The sequence below is a fragment of the Medicago truncatula genome, chromosome 2 (assembly GCF_003473485.1).
Source record: "Medicago truncatula cultivar Jemalong A17 chromosome 2, MtrunA17r5.0-ANR, whole genome shotgun sequence".
Taxonomy (NCBI): domain Eukaryota; kingdom Viridiplantae; phylum Streptophyta; class Magnoliopsida; order Fabales; family Fabaceae; genus Medicago; species Medicago truncatula.
In genome coordinates, this window is record NC_053043.1 from 23,182,601 (window position 1) to 23,197,557 (window position 14,957).

The following is a 14,957-nucleotide window of genomic DNA, read 5'->3' on the forward strand; positions in this document are numbered from 1 at the left end:
GGAGATGACCAGAAGGTCAGACTGGCGACTCATATGTTGACTGAGGAAGCAGAGCACTGGTGGACCAATGCCAAAGGAAGGCTTGAGATGGGAGGTGATGTGGTAACCTGGGCTAAGTTCAAGGTTGAATTCTTGAGGAAGTATTTCCCGAAAGACTTGAGGACCAAGAAGGAGATTGAGTTTTTGAATCTGAAGTAAGGAATCATGTCTGTAGTCGAGTATGCAGCGAAGTTCGAGGAACTTTCGAAGTTTTGTCCCTACATCAATGCTGAGGATGCTATGATTTCGAAGTGTGTGAAGTTTGAGAGTGGGCTTAGGCCGGATATTTATCAGTACATGTTTGTTCAGGAGATCCGAGACTTTTATACTTTGGTGCATAAGTGTCGTATGTTTGATGATGTTGGAAAAGCTAAGACTAATTACTACAAGGCTCAGAATGAGAAGAAAGAAAGAGGCCATGGAGTTGTAAAACCTTACAGCAAGGACAAAGGAAAGAAGAGAGAATCTGGTGGGGGCTCTAAGCCAAGTTTGGCGGATGTTAGGTGCTTTAGGTGTGGAACTTTGGGTCATTATGCCAATGATTGTAAGAATGATTTGAGTTGTCACAAGTGTGGGAAAGCGGGTCACAAGGCGGCTGATTGCAAGAGTGTTGCAAGAGAGATTACTTGTTACAATTGTGGAGAGAAATGTCATATTAGTACTAAGTGTACAAAGCCGAAGAAGGCGGCGGGAAAGGTGTTTGCTTTGAATGCGGAGGAGGTGGAGCAGCAGGATAATCTTATCTGAGGTATGTGTTTTATCAATAGTACTCCTTTGATTGCAATTATTGATACTGGTGCTAGTCATTCATTTATCTCGGTTAGTTGTGTTGAACGTTTGAAATTGGTTGTAACTCCTTTGTTGCGGGGAATGGTTATTGACACCCCGGCTAGCGGTTCGGTGACTACTTCTTTTATGTGTGCTAAGTGTCCTGTTAATTTCGGTAATGTTGATTTTGAGTTGGATCTTGTTTGTCTTCCGTTGAAGCATATGGATGTGATTTTTGGTATGGATTGGTTGTTAGCTTTTGGGGTTAGCATTAATTGTTTGACTAAGAGTGTAACTTTTTCTAAGCCGGTAGAAGAGTTAGATATGAAGTTCTTGACCGCGGAACAAGTGAAGAGATCTTTAGACGGTGAAGCTTGTGTGTTTATGATGTTTGCATCATTGAAGGTTAGCGATGAGAAAGGAGCTAGTGATTTGCCGGTAGTGCAAGAGTTTCTTGAAGTTTTTCCGGATGATATTACTGAGTTACCGCCGGAGAGAGAAGTTGAGTTTGCAATTGATTTGGTACCAAGCACGAGTCCTAATTTGATTGCGTCGTATCAGATGTCTGCATCAGAGTTGGGTGAATTGAAGAAACAATTAGAAGAGTTGCTTCAGAAGCAGTTTATTAGACCAAGTGTTTCGCCGTGGGGGGCTCCAGTGTTGTTGGTTAAGAAGAAAGATGGAAGCATGAGGTTGTGTGTGGATTATCGGCAATTGAACAAGGTGACGATTAAGAATCGGTATCCACTTCCAAGGATTGATGATTTGATGGATCAGCTGGTTGGTGCAGAGGTGTTTAGTAAGATTGATTTGAGATCTGGATATCATCAGATCAGAGTAAAGACTGAATATATATCCAAAACCGCGTTCCGAACGAGGTATGGACACTATGAGTATTCTGTGATGCCATTTGGAGTATCTAATGCGCCATGTGTCTTTATGGAATACATGAATAGAATATTTTATCCTTATCTGGACCGTTTTGTGGTGGTGTTCATAGATGATATTTTGGTGTATTCGAAATCGAAGGAGGAGCATGCTGAGCATTTGAGGATTGTGTTGCAAGTATTGAAAGAGAACCAGTTATGTGCAAAGTTGTCTAAGTGTGAATTTTGGTTGAAGGAAGTGAGTTTCCTTGGTCATGTGATTTCTAAGTGTGGTATTTCTGTGGATCCGTCTAAGGTTGATGCGGTGTTGCAATGGGATTCTCCTAAGTCTGTTTTCGAGATTAGAAGCTTTTTGGGTTTGACCGGTTACTATCGGAGGTTTATTGAGGGAATCTCTAAGTTGGCGTTGCCATTGACACAATTAACTCGGAAAGGACAAGCTTATGTTTGGGATGCCAAGTGTGAGAAGAGTTTCCAAGAGTTGAAAAAGAGGTTGACTTCGGCTCCAGTGTTGATTTTGCCGAATCCGAAGGAATCGTTTGTGGTGTATTATGATGCTTCTTTGATGGGTCTTGGTGGTGTGCTTATGCAGAATCGTCAGGTTGTGGCTTATGCTTCGAGGTAGTTGAAAGTGCATGAGAAGAATTATCCGACTCATGATTTGGAATTGGCAGCCGTTGTGTATGCATTGAAGATTTGGAGGCACTATCTGTATGGTTCTAAGTTTGAGGTGTTCAGTGACCACAAGAGTTTGAAGTATTTATTTGATCAGAAAGAGTTGAATATGAGGCAGAGAAGATGGTTGGAATATCTTAAGGACTTTGATTTTCAGTTGAGTTATCATCCCGGGAAGGCTAATGTTGTTGCTGATGCTTTGAGTAGAAAGACTTTGCATATGTATGCTTTAATGGTTAAGGACTTGGAATTGATTGAGCAGTTTCGAGATTTGAGTTTGGTTAGTGAGTTGACACCAGATGGTGTAAGGTTGGGTATGTTGAAGTTGACGAGCAATATTTTGGAAGAGATCAAGAATGATCAGAAGGAAGATTTGGAACTCGTGGATCGAGTGGTGTTGGTTAATCAAGGTAAAGGTGGAGACTTTAGATTGGATGAGATTGGTGTTTTGATGTCACTACACCATTTATTATCTTTGGCAACACTTTTTTAGGCAACATCCTAAAATCGTTGCCTAAAGGTCGTTTTAGGCTATGTTTTATGAGTGCGCCCAGAAATATTTTTGCAACACCTGATAAGCGTCCCCTAAAGTACTTTTGGGGACGATTTTGAATTGTTACTGAGTTATCTCTCTGGCAATGACTGTTAACTGTCCCCTTAGATATTGGGGACGTTTTTAATGCGCTCCTGTATCAAATTTCTTTTGCAATAGTTGATAATTGTCCCCATAAATACAATTGGCAACAATTTTAGATTATTGTATTACTTTTAATAAAAGGCTACGTTCAATGTTGCATAAGAGTCAATAACATTAATTTTTCGGGGCAATCTTTGCTCAAACTTTTTTACCACAAAAAAACAAAAAATAAAACTCCCTCCAAAATTATAATTTTTTTTAAAGGAATGAAACTATTCCACCAATGTCCTAAACTGACATCACAAGACCGACCAAAGTGAGTTAGATTATAATTTTTTTTTAATACAATTTTATTTAATCTATACAATATATAAAGAAAATATATCTTTTAAAAATAGCACATATAAAAAATAGATAAAAGTAAATTCAAATATATAAAAAATGTAACAAAATCAATCTTTATTGTCCACGATATATCAATATTTTTCCTTATCCTTTTCCTTTAAAAAAAATAATTGATGAGAGTGAATTCAAGATAAATAAAAAATTGTAACAAACATTTCAAATAATATAATTGATGAGATTGAATTCAAAATAAATAAAAAATTATAACAAACGTAACACAGTATGAATATATGTCTAGTTTTTTTTTCCTTTATGCATATTTTTATGCATTTAAATCGAGTATATATACACATTAATGTGTCCGTCTTTCCGCTCTTTTTATTGTTTTATTATAATTTGAAAGTAACAATCATTTATATATATATATATATATATATATATATATATATATACTTTTAATCAAAATTAAAATATCATAGAAAAACACCGTTCAAAATTTTCAATCTTTAGCGCAATAAAAAAAGCGGAAAGACGGGCAGGTGAGTGGCCGTCTTGTCGCTAGTATATATATATATGAAGAGAATATGTTAGTTTGGACTGATTTTTTTATACCTATTTTACCCTTTAGTTAAACTATTTTATTTACTATTTTATCCTTTAATAATATTATTTAAATTTTTTATTTAAAAAAATAAATCTCGTTAAAATAGGAATATTTCATTAGAATATTATATATAAAGATGATATAAATTTTGGGCAAACTTTTTATTATTCCAACTGTACCCTTAAAAAAAATTCTATATTAATGTTATATTGTTGATATTATTTAAAAAGGTAACATGTTTTGTTAGGTTTGTTACAATTGTAAAATCACAAATTTTGTACCAATAATTTTAGTCAAAATCAAAATTTGATATAAAATATCATTTATAATTTACACGCGTTAGCATAAAATAAAAATAATTTTAATTAAAATTTTATAAAGGCTTAAATATGATTTTCGTCCTGTAATTTGGAGTCGTTTTGATTTTCGTCCCTGTAAAAAAAAAAGGGTTTGAAAAACATCCCTGTAATTTTATTTTTGTTTGAAAAAGGTCCCTGGCCCCACTAAAACGTTGAAGTGGCATGGTTTTTGCCACGTGGCAGTTGCTGACTGTGCAACTTATGCCACATGGCGCTGACGTGGCATGCCACATAATATTAAATTTTTAAATTCTAAAAATTGTTTTTAAAATTTAAAAATATAAAAAAAATAAAAAAATCTGAAAAAAAAAATTTAAAAATATAAAAAACATGTTTCGTGATCGAGTTTGTGTGCCGGATGTTCTTGAGCTTAAGATGCAGATTTTGGACGAAGGTCGTAGAAGTAGTTTGAGTATTCATCCAGGAGCAACTAAGATGTATCAAGATTTGAAGAGGTTGTTTTGGTGGCCTAAAATGAAGAAGGAGATTGCTGAGTTTGTTTATGCTTGTTTGGTTTGTCAGAAATTGAAGATTGAACATCAGAGACCGTCGGGTTTGATGCAACCGTTGTTTGTACCAAAATGGAAATGGGATAGCATTTCTATGGATTTTGTTGGAGCGTTGCCTAAGACTAGTAAGAGTTTTGATTCGATTTGGGTGATTGTTGATCGGTTGACGAAGTCGGCACATTTTGTTCCTATTAAGACTGGTATGTCTGTAGCGAGGTTGGCTGAGATCTACATTGAGCAGATTGTTAGGTTGCATGGTATTCCTTCTAGTATTGTGTCGATCGGGATCCGAGGTTTACTTCTAAGTTTTGGGAGAGTTTGCAAGCTGCTTTGGAAACTAAGTTGAGATTGAGTTCTGCTTACCATCCCCAGACTGATGGGTAGACGGAGAGGACTATTCAGAGTTTGGTGGATTTGTTGAGAGCTTGTGTTTTGGAGCAAGGTGTCAGTTGGGACGAATGTTTACCGTTGATTGAGTTTACTTACAACAACAGTTTTCATTCTAGTATCGGTATGGCACCGTTTGAGGCTTTGTATGGTCGGAGGTGTAGGACACCGTTGTGTTGGTTTGAGTCCGGAGAGAGTGCCTTGTTAGGACTGGAAGTTGTGCAAGAAACTACGGAAAAGGTTAAGATGATTCAGGAGAAGATGAAGGCGTCTCAGAGTAGACAAAAGAGTTATCATGATAAGAGGAGAAAGGATATTGAGTTTCAGGTTGGTGATCATGTGTTTTTGAGAGTGAATCCTGTGACCGGTGTTGGTCGTGCTTTGAAGGGTAGGAAGTTGACTCCTCGTTTTGTTGGACCGTTTGATGTTATTGAGAAGGTTGGGGTTGTAGCGTATCGGATTGCGTTACCACCGTCTTTGTCGAATCTTCATAATGTGTTTCATGTGTCTCAGTTGAGGAAGTATGTTCATGATGCGTCTCATGTGATTCAAGTGGATGAATTGGAAGTAAGAGATAATTTGACCGTTGAGACTTGGCCGGTTAGGATTGAGGATCGTGAGATGAAGCGTTTGCGTGGCAAGGAGATTGTTTTGGTCAAAGTGATTTGGTTGGACCAACTGGTGAGAGTGCCACTTGGGAACCGGAGAGTAGGATAAAGGTTTCGTATCCGAAGTTATTTCCTTCAAGTAATTTTCGAGGGCGAAAATTCTTTTTAGAGGGGGAGAGTTGTAACAACCCGATTTTTAGCTAGATTTATTTTAATTATTTATTATGTGATTATTTGTGTTTGTGTGTGATTATTCATCATTGGGTGCATTTTCATGGATTTACGTATTAGAAGGGTATTTTGGTCATTTAGCGAGTAAGGGTAAAATTGTAATTTTGATGAGAATTATTTTTAGTGTTTATTTTACTAAGTTACTAGTGTAGTAATTAGTTTTTACCGTTTAGTGACCGTTGGTTATATTTTACCGTTGTTAGTAATTTACCGTTGAGTGTATGAAAACTTTTTAGAATTAGGTTAGAATGGGTTAAGCCTACTAGGGTCTAGAATTGAGCCCAATTGAGTTGGAGCATATCTAAACCTAAAACTTGAAGAGAAATTCATTTATTCCTTTTCATTTCACAAAGTTAGAGAGAGGTAGAGAGAGAAAGTGGGAGAAAGGAAGAACAAGGGTTAGAGAGAAGAGGGAGAGCTTGAAGAATTCAAGGGTTTGAAGAATCATAGGAGCAAAAGTGAAGCTAGAGCTAATAGTTGGAGATAATTAAGGTAAGGGGGTTAGCCTTTATCATAATCATTTAGTTAATTCTTTTTCTCTTGTTCTATGCATAATTGATTATGAGAATAAGTGATTATCATGAACCCAATCTTTGAAATTCGTGCTTATGTGGTAGAGATATGTTTGAATATGTTAATTTGATGTTAAATGAATTGTTGATGATGAAATTGCAAGTTCATGATGTATGAAAATGGGTTGTTTGTAAATTATGCTCAATTGGTGAATTATGCATGGTTGTTGATGAATTGTGATGTGTTTCATGATCAATGGTTGTTGTTGATGTTTAGTCATATTGTTGATGATGATAGATGGCTTGGGTTGCATGATTCATGAATTGTTGTTGAGAAATGGATTGTTGTTGGTGGTTTTGTGAAATTGGTGAAGTTAAGTTAAGTGTTCATGTGAAGGACCAAAATGAACTTTTGATATATATGGTTGTTGACTGAAATTTTGTTATTGTTTGATGAATTAAACCTAGGACAATTTTTGTTTTCATGTTGTGGTTATGTTAGTTGAGTCGTTTGGGAGAAAACGGTTTTTTCGTGTGAAATGTCGATGTTTAAGCGTTTTCGTCAATAAGTGATTATGTGGGGTTTTGGAAAATTACTTTTGGGATGGTTGAAACATGAAACTTTTGTAGATTATGTTACAGTCAAGGGTCCGGAGCGTATAGGCGAAAACAGCATCAAAATCCGATTAACGGTTTGAATTTTACGCGTGAAATGGTGAAAAGCGCACTTTTTGGAAAAGCTGATTTATGGACATGATACTGTCAAAATCGTGTCACGATTTTGCCATCGTGCCACGATTTCTTGGCAGAACGTTCAATGGTTCTGGACATAAAAACGTGTCACGATTTCCAGAAAAACGTGACACGATTTCTGTGAACCAGATCCTGCATATTTCACTATTTTTCACCTCTTTCCGCTTTGAATTGGATTTTGGTGTAAACATGAAAGTTTTGGATAATTAAGTTAGCTTTCTAATGGCCTTGGTTTGATGTCTAAATGATTTTTAAAACTTGAGTTATGATCAAATTACTAAACATGGGTCATATGGATTTTTGTGAAAACTTATCATAACATTTCCTTTGAGCCGTGAAACTTTTCCAAACTTGATATGGGTTTTGATCGGAGATGTTTTATTGAGTCAATTACCTTATGAATGGTTGTGATTATTCTTGTATGACTAAGTGAAGTTGTATGAATGAATGATTGTATTGGATATGATGTTTATCATGAGATGTGTATGCTATCTTACTAGAATGTAAGGAATGCTTGAATTGGTGAAACTAAATTTGATAGTTGATGTTGAATGACATTGATGATTATTGATAATCATGTTGATATGTGATGATGAATACTATGATTTAATTGTGAATGTGCATGTTTTCTTGATAATGCGAATGATGTGGAGATGAACAATATAATTGGGTGTTGTCCTATATATTGTGGAGAAAATTGTGATTGTTGTCGCATTATCGAGTCTTGTTACATGTCCATGCATCATAGTCGTGTAGTTGTAAAAGGGTTGAGCTCTTTTACTTCGGAGATTATGTAAGGCGGGGGTGAACCCTTACATACGATGTTGAGTTGTTCCATCGGAGGTGACGACCTTTTGGAGATTTGGTACCACATGCATTTATGTGTCAATAAGTGCATATCATGACATGAGTCTTATTTGATATATGTGATTGTTCATGAAATGTGATTAATGATTATTCATGATAAATGTGATTGTGAACGAATATTTGTGAATTGATAATTGTTCATATGATTGATGAGTATTGATGTGAAACATCGGGATGTGATGTAAGTATTAATGTGTGACTATTATTGATCAAATACATGATGATTAATTGAAATATTCATGTTAACTGCTATTTGGATTATGATAATGTAATACTTACCCCTAGTGGTTTTAACCGCCTACTTGCCTGTATGGGTGAGTAGACGTTGTGCAGGAGTAGTGCTTGGTGAGTTTGTGCTTGGGATATCGGGAGCTTTCTCCGATATCGGTGTTGAGTCGGCTCTAATCTAGGCTTATTGTGTCGGTCTAGATTAGGTTATGTTTGGATTTGTTTTGTTGGAGATTACCCGTTTCGTTTGGGATTTTTGAGATGCATCTTTGTGATGTAATTTATTGCTTCATGACATGTAAATATTTTGATTACTCTGGTTTATATTCCGCTGCAACTGATGAGGTTTATATACATGTCTATTGGTTTTTGAATTTTGAATGTGGTGTAGCCTCTATTTCTTGAATAAATGTATTATTCGCATGTTTAATTGCTTAAATAGAAATAGAAGTGTTACAGTTATTAGCGGTTCTGTTTGACAATTTCTGTATAGGCAATTACTTAGTATAAATAAGAGTTTTTCATAAGAAAAACGGGTCACAATTCAAATACGCACAAAACTTAGACACTCAAATTGTTGGAACAAAATGTATTTAACATTACCCTTTAGAGTTTTGATGATAACAATGTATTAAAAATTGTCAATTAGATATGTTAATATTTGTTCAAGTGTGCAGAACCATAACAAAATTTAGTGTCTCTTTTAAAGCATAGGTTCTGGAAGAACAAATGAGAGCAATGGAATCAACAAGAAGGAAGGTTGAAGCAACTGAAGAAAAGAGTTTCTGAAGTCAAATACTCCTGAAGTGATGACGTCATTAGAAACAAGTTCATCAGAAACACCTCATCAGAAGCAACATCACCAGAAGCTGAAGATCATCAGAAGCTGAGAGAATTGGAGTTTCAAAGGTTGTTCAAATGATTTAATCACGTCTATCATTGCAGAAGACTGGAAGAATGAAGCAATGACTAATTCAAATGGATTTGAAGGCATTGGATGCTTTTTTCGTTGGAGAGAGTTGAAAAAGGAAAATTGTAAGAAGTGTACAACCACTATCTCCACTACTGTGATTTGTGTCTGCAATAGGACAAGAATAACAGCTATGCCTGCACCAGTGTTCCTCCAGACTTGGAATGAATTTGAAATTGATCCTTCATAGGACAATAACCAAATCAGGCAAAAGATCATTGGTGATTTGATCAAGGTTCAAACGACTCTTTTTGATGTGCTGGAAAATCAACAACGTCTCTCTCAAACCTCTATATAAAGGAGTGAAGACTTGAAGATTTCCAAAAGACTCAACAACAATTTACAAGCGCCAAAACTCTGTTGAAATTGTTCTGCATCAAAAGTTCACATAGAATTTCTTATCAAAGTTCATATCTTAGGAATTCTAGAGTGTTAAGAGTCTTTATCTGATTTGTATTGTGAACACCACTGATTGTATATCAAGTGTTCAACCTCAAACATATTTATATGTAATTCTGTTTGAATATAAGTCTCTTGCAGTTATGCTTGGGCATAAGAAGTCTCTTGATTTAGTTCTTGAGCATAGGAAATCTCTTGCAGTTGTGCTTGAGTAGTTTGAAGTCTCTTGCTAGTTTTAGCAGTGAGCAGTTGTAATAAGATATTACACTTTTTAGTGAACTCTCCTTTGAAGTCCAAGGGGGACAGGACTACTTCCGGTTTGTGGAAGGAACCTATATAATTGCTTTGCGTCTTTCTTCTCTCTCTCTCTCTCTCTCTCTCTCTCTCTCTCTCTCTCTCTCTCTCTTTTTATCCGCTGCATTTAGATTCTGATCATCACTTCAGAAGCTGAACTCTATCTGCTTATGATCAGTGACTTCAGTAGGAGAAATCGAAGAAAAAGTAAACACAATTCAATCCCCCCTATGTTTTTCTCACCTTCACAAATTATCCGTACTTAAGGAGAAACAGGCAAACAAGTTGCAAATGTATGAATCTGTTGTACCAATTTACATTCATTTATGCAATTTAAGTTTATCCCTTAAATTCCTTGCAATTTAGTTATTCTTTTTAGCAATTTACTTCAACAGATTTGACGAGTGTTTGATTCCGACGATTACATTCGTATTTTACATCAAAAACATTCATACTTTCTGAAAAACATAAACACAATATGCCCTGAGATTTACCGGTTGATCTTACAAGTTAACCATCTTGAAAACCAGCGTTTGTTTATCAAAATCCAAAGTAACCACCATGCATGCCTACTGAACTATGCTCACGAGAACAGTGTATTAACATATTAACCTATTCTAATAAGCGGGGACCTTTACCTTTCTTGATGCTGTGTGAACCCACCCGACAAAATGCACTAATTCGCATAGGACTGCAGATAGCTAGAATTAGCTGTTTCAACGTAAATTCAGATTCCTAATACCTAGCTAGCTAGATAGCTATTAGAATAAGTAGAAATATCTCAGATGTTGAGAGACAAGTTAGGCTATCAAGAAATTTAGAAATGTGCACTCAATCGGATTGTCTTTTAGAGGAGACATTTGGTCTAAAAGGATCTAATCAACTTTGGGAAAACCCTTGGTTTTGTTGCACAAAAGTGAATTAAACAGACCAAATAAACGCTTGTATCATGGCAATTGCAACACGGAAGCATACATTTGTGAAGAACAAGGTATAGGAATAGTAAATCAAGGAAAGTATAACATTAGATTGGGTTCACAAAATTCGCATTAAAGTTTAGTTCCGTCAAAACATTGTAGCACTCCTAAAAGTACATGTACCTTTTTAGATTTCACACTTCACACACCTTGCCTTTTCGGTATATTCATATGTACCAATTGTTTATTGCAATGAATATTATTATATTGTTTATAACAGCCCGCGCATGTATAAATATAATGGTCTTTTTTTCTTCCTTAATTGCTCTAAAATTTACGTTGAAGGGACATTATCATTTATTGATGATGTTGTATGTTAAAAGTGTCACATTGAATAAGAGTTAATCGGATAATCCGTTATCAATGGGTAATCTTCTTCTCACAATTCAAAAGGCATTTCATGAGGTTCTATAAGATTCAACCACAATTTTTAACATGTTATCATAGTCTTCACTAAGATCCATTGGACTACCTCTATTAGATTTCTACTATCGAGTCATGAACCTTTTATATTTTTTTTCCAGATGTTTAGACATGAGCATGAGAGGGTGTGTTAAAGACTCTCATTTTCTAATATCACATTCAATTATTATAGTTAGCTTGAATTTTCTTTAAAATTAAAACAAAACAAGCTAAAAAAACAACTTATATATATATATATATATATATAGGAGAAAACTTACGTACAATTCCTTAGATGCTTTTCGTATGGTTCTTAACTAAATTCACCATGATTTCCTCAAATCCATAATTTTCTCAAAGTTTGTTATATCCAAAAAATATGTATTTTTAGTTAAAAATCATACGAAAAACACCTAAGGAATTGTACCTAAGTTTTCTCCATATATATATATATATATATATATATATATATAAAGAGAATATAAGGGAATATATCGTAGTGGAATACAAATCTCTCACGTACTCTCTCTCTCTTCCCCTCTCTTGTGGATCGTTGCCTACAATCCTAGTTTATTTTCCTTCATTCACCAAACATGGGTGATTTTTGGTCAATATTTTACCTGAAATCACCCTAAATAGATTTTCTCATTCCCTTTCACTTAAATAAATGATATTCACATATATTTAGTTTTTCCTTTCTTGATTTTGTCGTCTTAGTGCGAGGTTATTTTGTTCCTCGTCTTTTGTGTGGCATTGTTTGTCCTTTACATCTTCGATTCAGTGCAAATTCAATCAATTACTTTGGTGTCGTCAATGTTACAAATTCGGTGGAATGGGTATTCTGGAAACTTGAATGTAGTCATAATTGTAGGCTTATATACTTTTTCGTTTTAAGCTATTAAATGGATATTGTGAGTTTGTACCCAAATTCATCCTTTTTGTTTTTAGTAAATTTGGCATGGACATTGCATTATATATGCATAAGCGGGATTCAAACCTCATGTTGGAACAAAATTAGATTTGTACAATATCTTTGAAATTTTGATGATAACAAAGTAATGAAGAAAAAATGGATATGCTAATATATATTTAAAATGCAGGACCATAGATTAAAATTTATCAAGGTCTGAAAATATATTAGAGCATCAGAAGTATAAGAGAAGCTAAAAGACTAGGTAGAAGATCTGAAGAAAGGTAAACCAGAAGTCAACTTTTGGATCAGAAGAAGAGTTGCAATAGGAGGCTGCTGAGGATCAAACTTTGAATCATCAGGATATGAAGGTCACCAAACTCTGAAGGATATGAGACTCTGAAGGACACGTCTGATTTTGTCTTCTTCTGAAGATGTCCCTATCAGACTCAGATATCACAGTTTGTCTTCTTCTCAATCACATTGTAAGTCGAATTCAAGGACAAAAGGAATGAAATAAATAATTAGATTTGCAATAATGGATTTCGAATGTCTTTTCAAACGACATTAATCATATCATGCAAGATTCAAACATTTGATTTGATAGCTTCTCAGGGACTCTTAATGCACTGGAACTTCTCGAACATCTCTCAAATCCTTCATATATAAGGAGCTGAATATTTGAAAAACACAACAAGACTCTGTTATTTTTACAAGGGCCCTTACTTTGTCAAAATCTATAGCGCATAAACACTTAAGAGTTTCTTATTAAGTTCATATCTTAGAAATTCCACGTCTAAGAGTGGTACTCTATTTTGTAATTGTTTACACATCTGATCTTATATTAAGTGTAAAAAATCAAACAATCTTTTATTTGATTAAGTTAGATTGTAGAAGTCTCTTTCAATTTTGATTGAGCATTTGGAAATCTCTTGCTTGTGTGCTTAAGCATTAGAAGTCTTTTGCTTGTATATTTAAGCATTTGTAATCTTTAATAAATATAGTGAAAATTCATTAAAAATGCAAGGGGCTGAACTACTCTTTATTTGTAGACTCAAACTCTTATAAGTGAACGTTTAGAAAAAGAAAAGGAGGGACAAATCCTGCTAGTTTAGGTTGATGTATTACTTCAAAATGTGGACCCCTACGAATTGATAAAAAGATATATAAATAGCTTATCCATCCATCCTTCATGCCTTCATCACTTACAAGTTCAGCTTGATTGCTTATAAACTATCTCTCCAAAAGAAAAACTTTTCAGCATATATAGGTAACATTACTTAAAAACATTGAGATCCACCGATATTGTTAAGAGGTTCATTAATCTACTTGTTCTCAGTGACTTTCTTCAAATGAGGGCTTCTTTTCTAATATCTCTTGTGCTTTTGTCCCTCCTTCTAACTAAGGCTCAAGGTTAGTACCAATGTACTGTAAATACTTTAATTTCAACATAACTTCATTTAGCCCAGTTGTTACCTATTGTATTGCCATATTTTTTTTTTAGAAGTGTTACCCATATAGTTACTAGATTATTCATGTTATAGTTTGTTTTTATTAGGGATTCGCTTGGAGAGAGGATCTTTGGCAGCTCGGCCAAATAAACATGTTAGTCTTGATCATTAATTTTTACTTTGAAATTGTTATATAGTGTTTTGATGTTTTTTTGGTGGTGGTCGGGGTTTGAACTCAAACCTTGCATATATTATGCATTGTCCGTACCAACTGAGTTAAACTTACGAGGACATAATGTTTTGATGTTTGTTTGTACAGTGTTGACCATCATTTTTACTATAATTCTTAATTCTTATTTGATCGAAATATTTACTTCTAATTATAGGCTAAAGAAAGCAATTTGTTGAGAAGAAGTAATAGTGGTGATGAGGAAGCAATTCTTTGCAAAGATGAACAATGCACAGGTATCTTGAAGAAAAGAGTTACTACTAGAGCATCCACAAAAGCACACAACCAATTACCACCCATTCATGAAGATTATTGTGGACCTAGACATCATAGACCTTCACACCATTAGTTTTCTAGCCCAATAAGTTATCTTTGTTTTTTTGTTATTTCTTATTGTATAATTAATTATGCATTCTTCCATACCATTAAAATTGATGGCGTACTCGGTGTCAGACACAGGCAAAATATAGTTACATTCAAATAAATTTATTTTCTTAAATTGCTACAATTGTTGATCAACCTCTATCAATGTTGTGTCTGGTGTTCGTTAATGTTTGTGCCGGATAGCTTGTAACAAATTTGCTCCGGTCTACCCCTACAAGAAGTTTCATTGCATCTAATTTTGTGGTTATGAAGAAAAGTATTAAATCTTTTTATTTCTATTTAATTTCTTGTTCTAGACAAAAACTTTACAAAGTAATAATTAAGCATGAATGTTGCTGCAGGAAAGATAAAAAATAGGAAACTTTTTACTACATCAACTTCTGCCATTCATGCCAATTCAAAGGTTAGTTAATTTAGGGACAGAGAATGGTTGGTTGTTTAGGGTCTTTTTACTTATCATATGTTTTCATTTTTATTTCAACTAATAAACATATGAGAGGATTGATTAAATATTTTTTTCATTTTTTTTTTA

The 14,957-nt window shown here is 34.5% G+C and overlaps 2 protein-coding genes across 2 annotated transcripts; both read left to right on the forward strand.

The window, feature by feature from the left end:
• The first annotated feature begins 387 nt into the window (after positions 1-387).
• Positions 388-786, forward strand: LOC120578326 (cellular nucleic acid-binding protein-like). Its single transcript, XM_039831005.1, has one exon. The coding sequence runs from the start codon at positions 388-390 to the stop codon at positions 784-786; it is 399 nt and encodes a 132-aa protein (XP_039686939.1).
• Positions 787-13,579: 12,793 nt separating this feature from the next.
• On the forward strand, positions 13,580-14,494 carry LOC25488320 (uncharacterized). The gene is made up of 3 exons (XM_013608390.3): positions 13,580-13,774; positions 13,920-13,966; positions 14,199-14,494. The coding sequence occupies exons 1-3, from the start codon at positions 13,714-13,716 to the stop codon at positions 14,388-14,390; spliced, it is 300 nt and encodes a 99-aa protein (XP_013463844.2). The 5' UTR covers positions 13,580-13,713; the 3' UTR covers positions 14,391-14,494.
• Positions 14,495-14,957: the final 463 nt, after the last annotated feature.

Excerpts from the sequence above, each read along its gene's own strand:
- LOC120578326 (XM_039831005.1), top strand. The coding sequence starts at position 388 with ATGTTTGATGATGTTGGAAAAGCTAAGACTAATTACTACAAGGCTCAG.
- LOC25488320 (XM_013608390.3), top strand. The coding sequence starts at position 13,714 with ATGAGGGCTTCTTTTCTAATATCTCTTGTGCTTTTGTCCCTCCTTCTA. Across the intron at positions 13,775-13,919 it reads CCTTCTAACTAAGGCTCAAG|GGATTCGCTTGGAGAGAGGA; the intron begins GTTAGTACCAAT and ends TGTTTTTATTAG. Across the intron at positions 13,967-14,198 it reads CAGCTCGGCCAAATAAACAT|GCTAAAGAAAGCAATTTGTT; the intron begins GTTAGTCTTGAT and ends TTCTAATTATAG.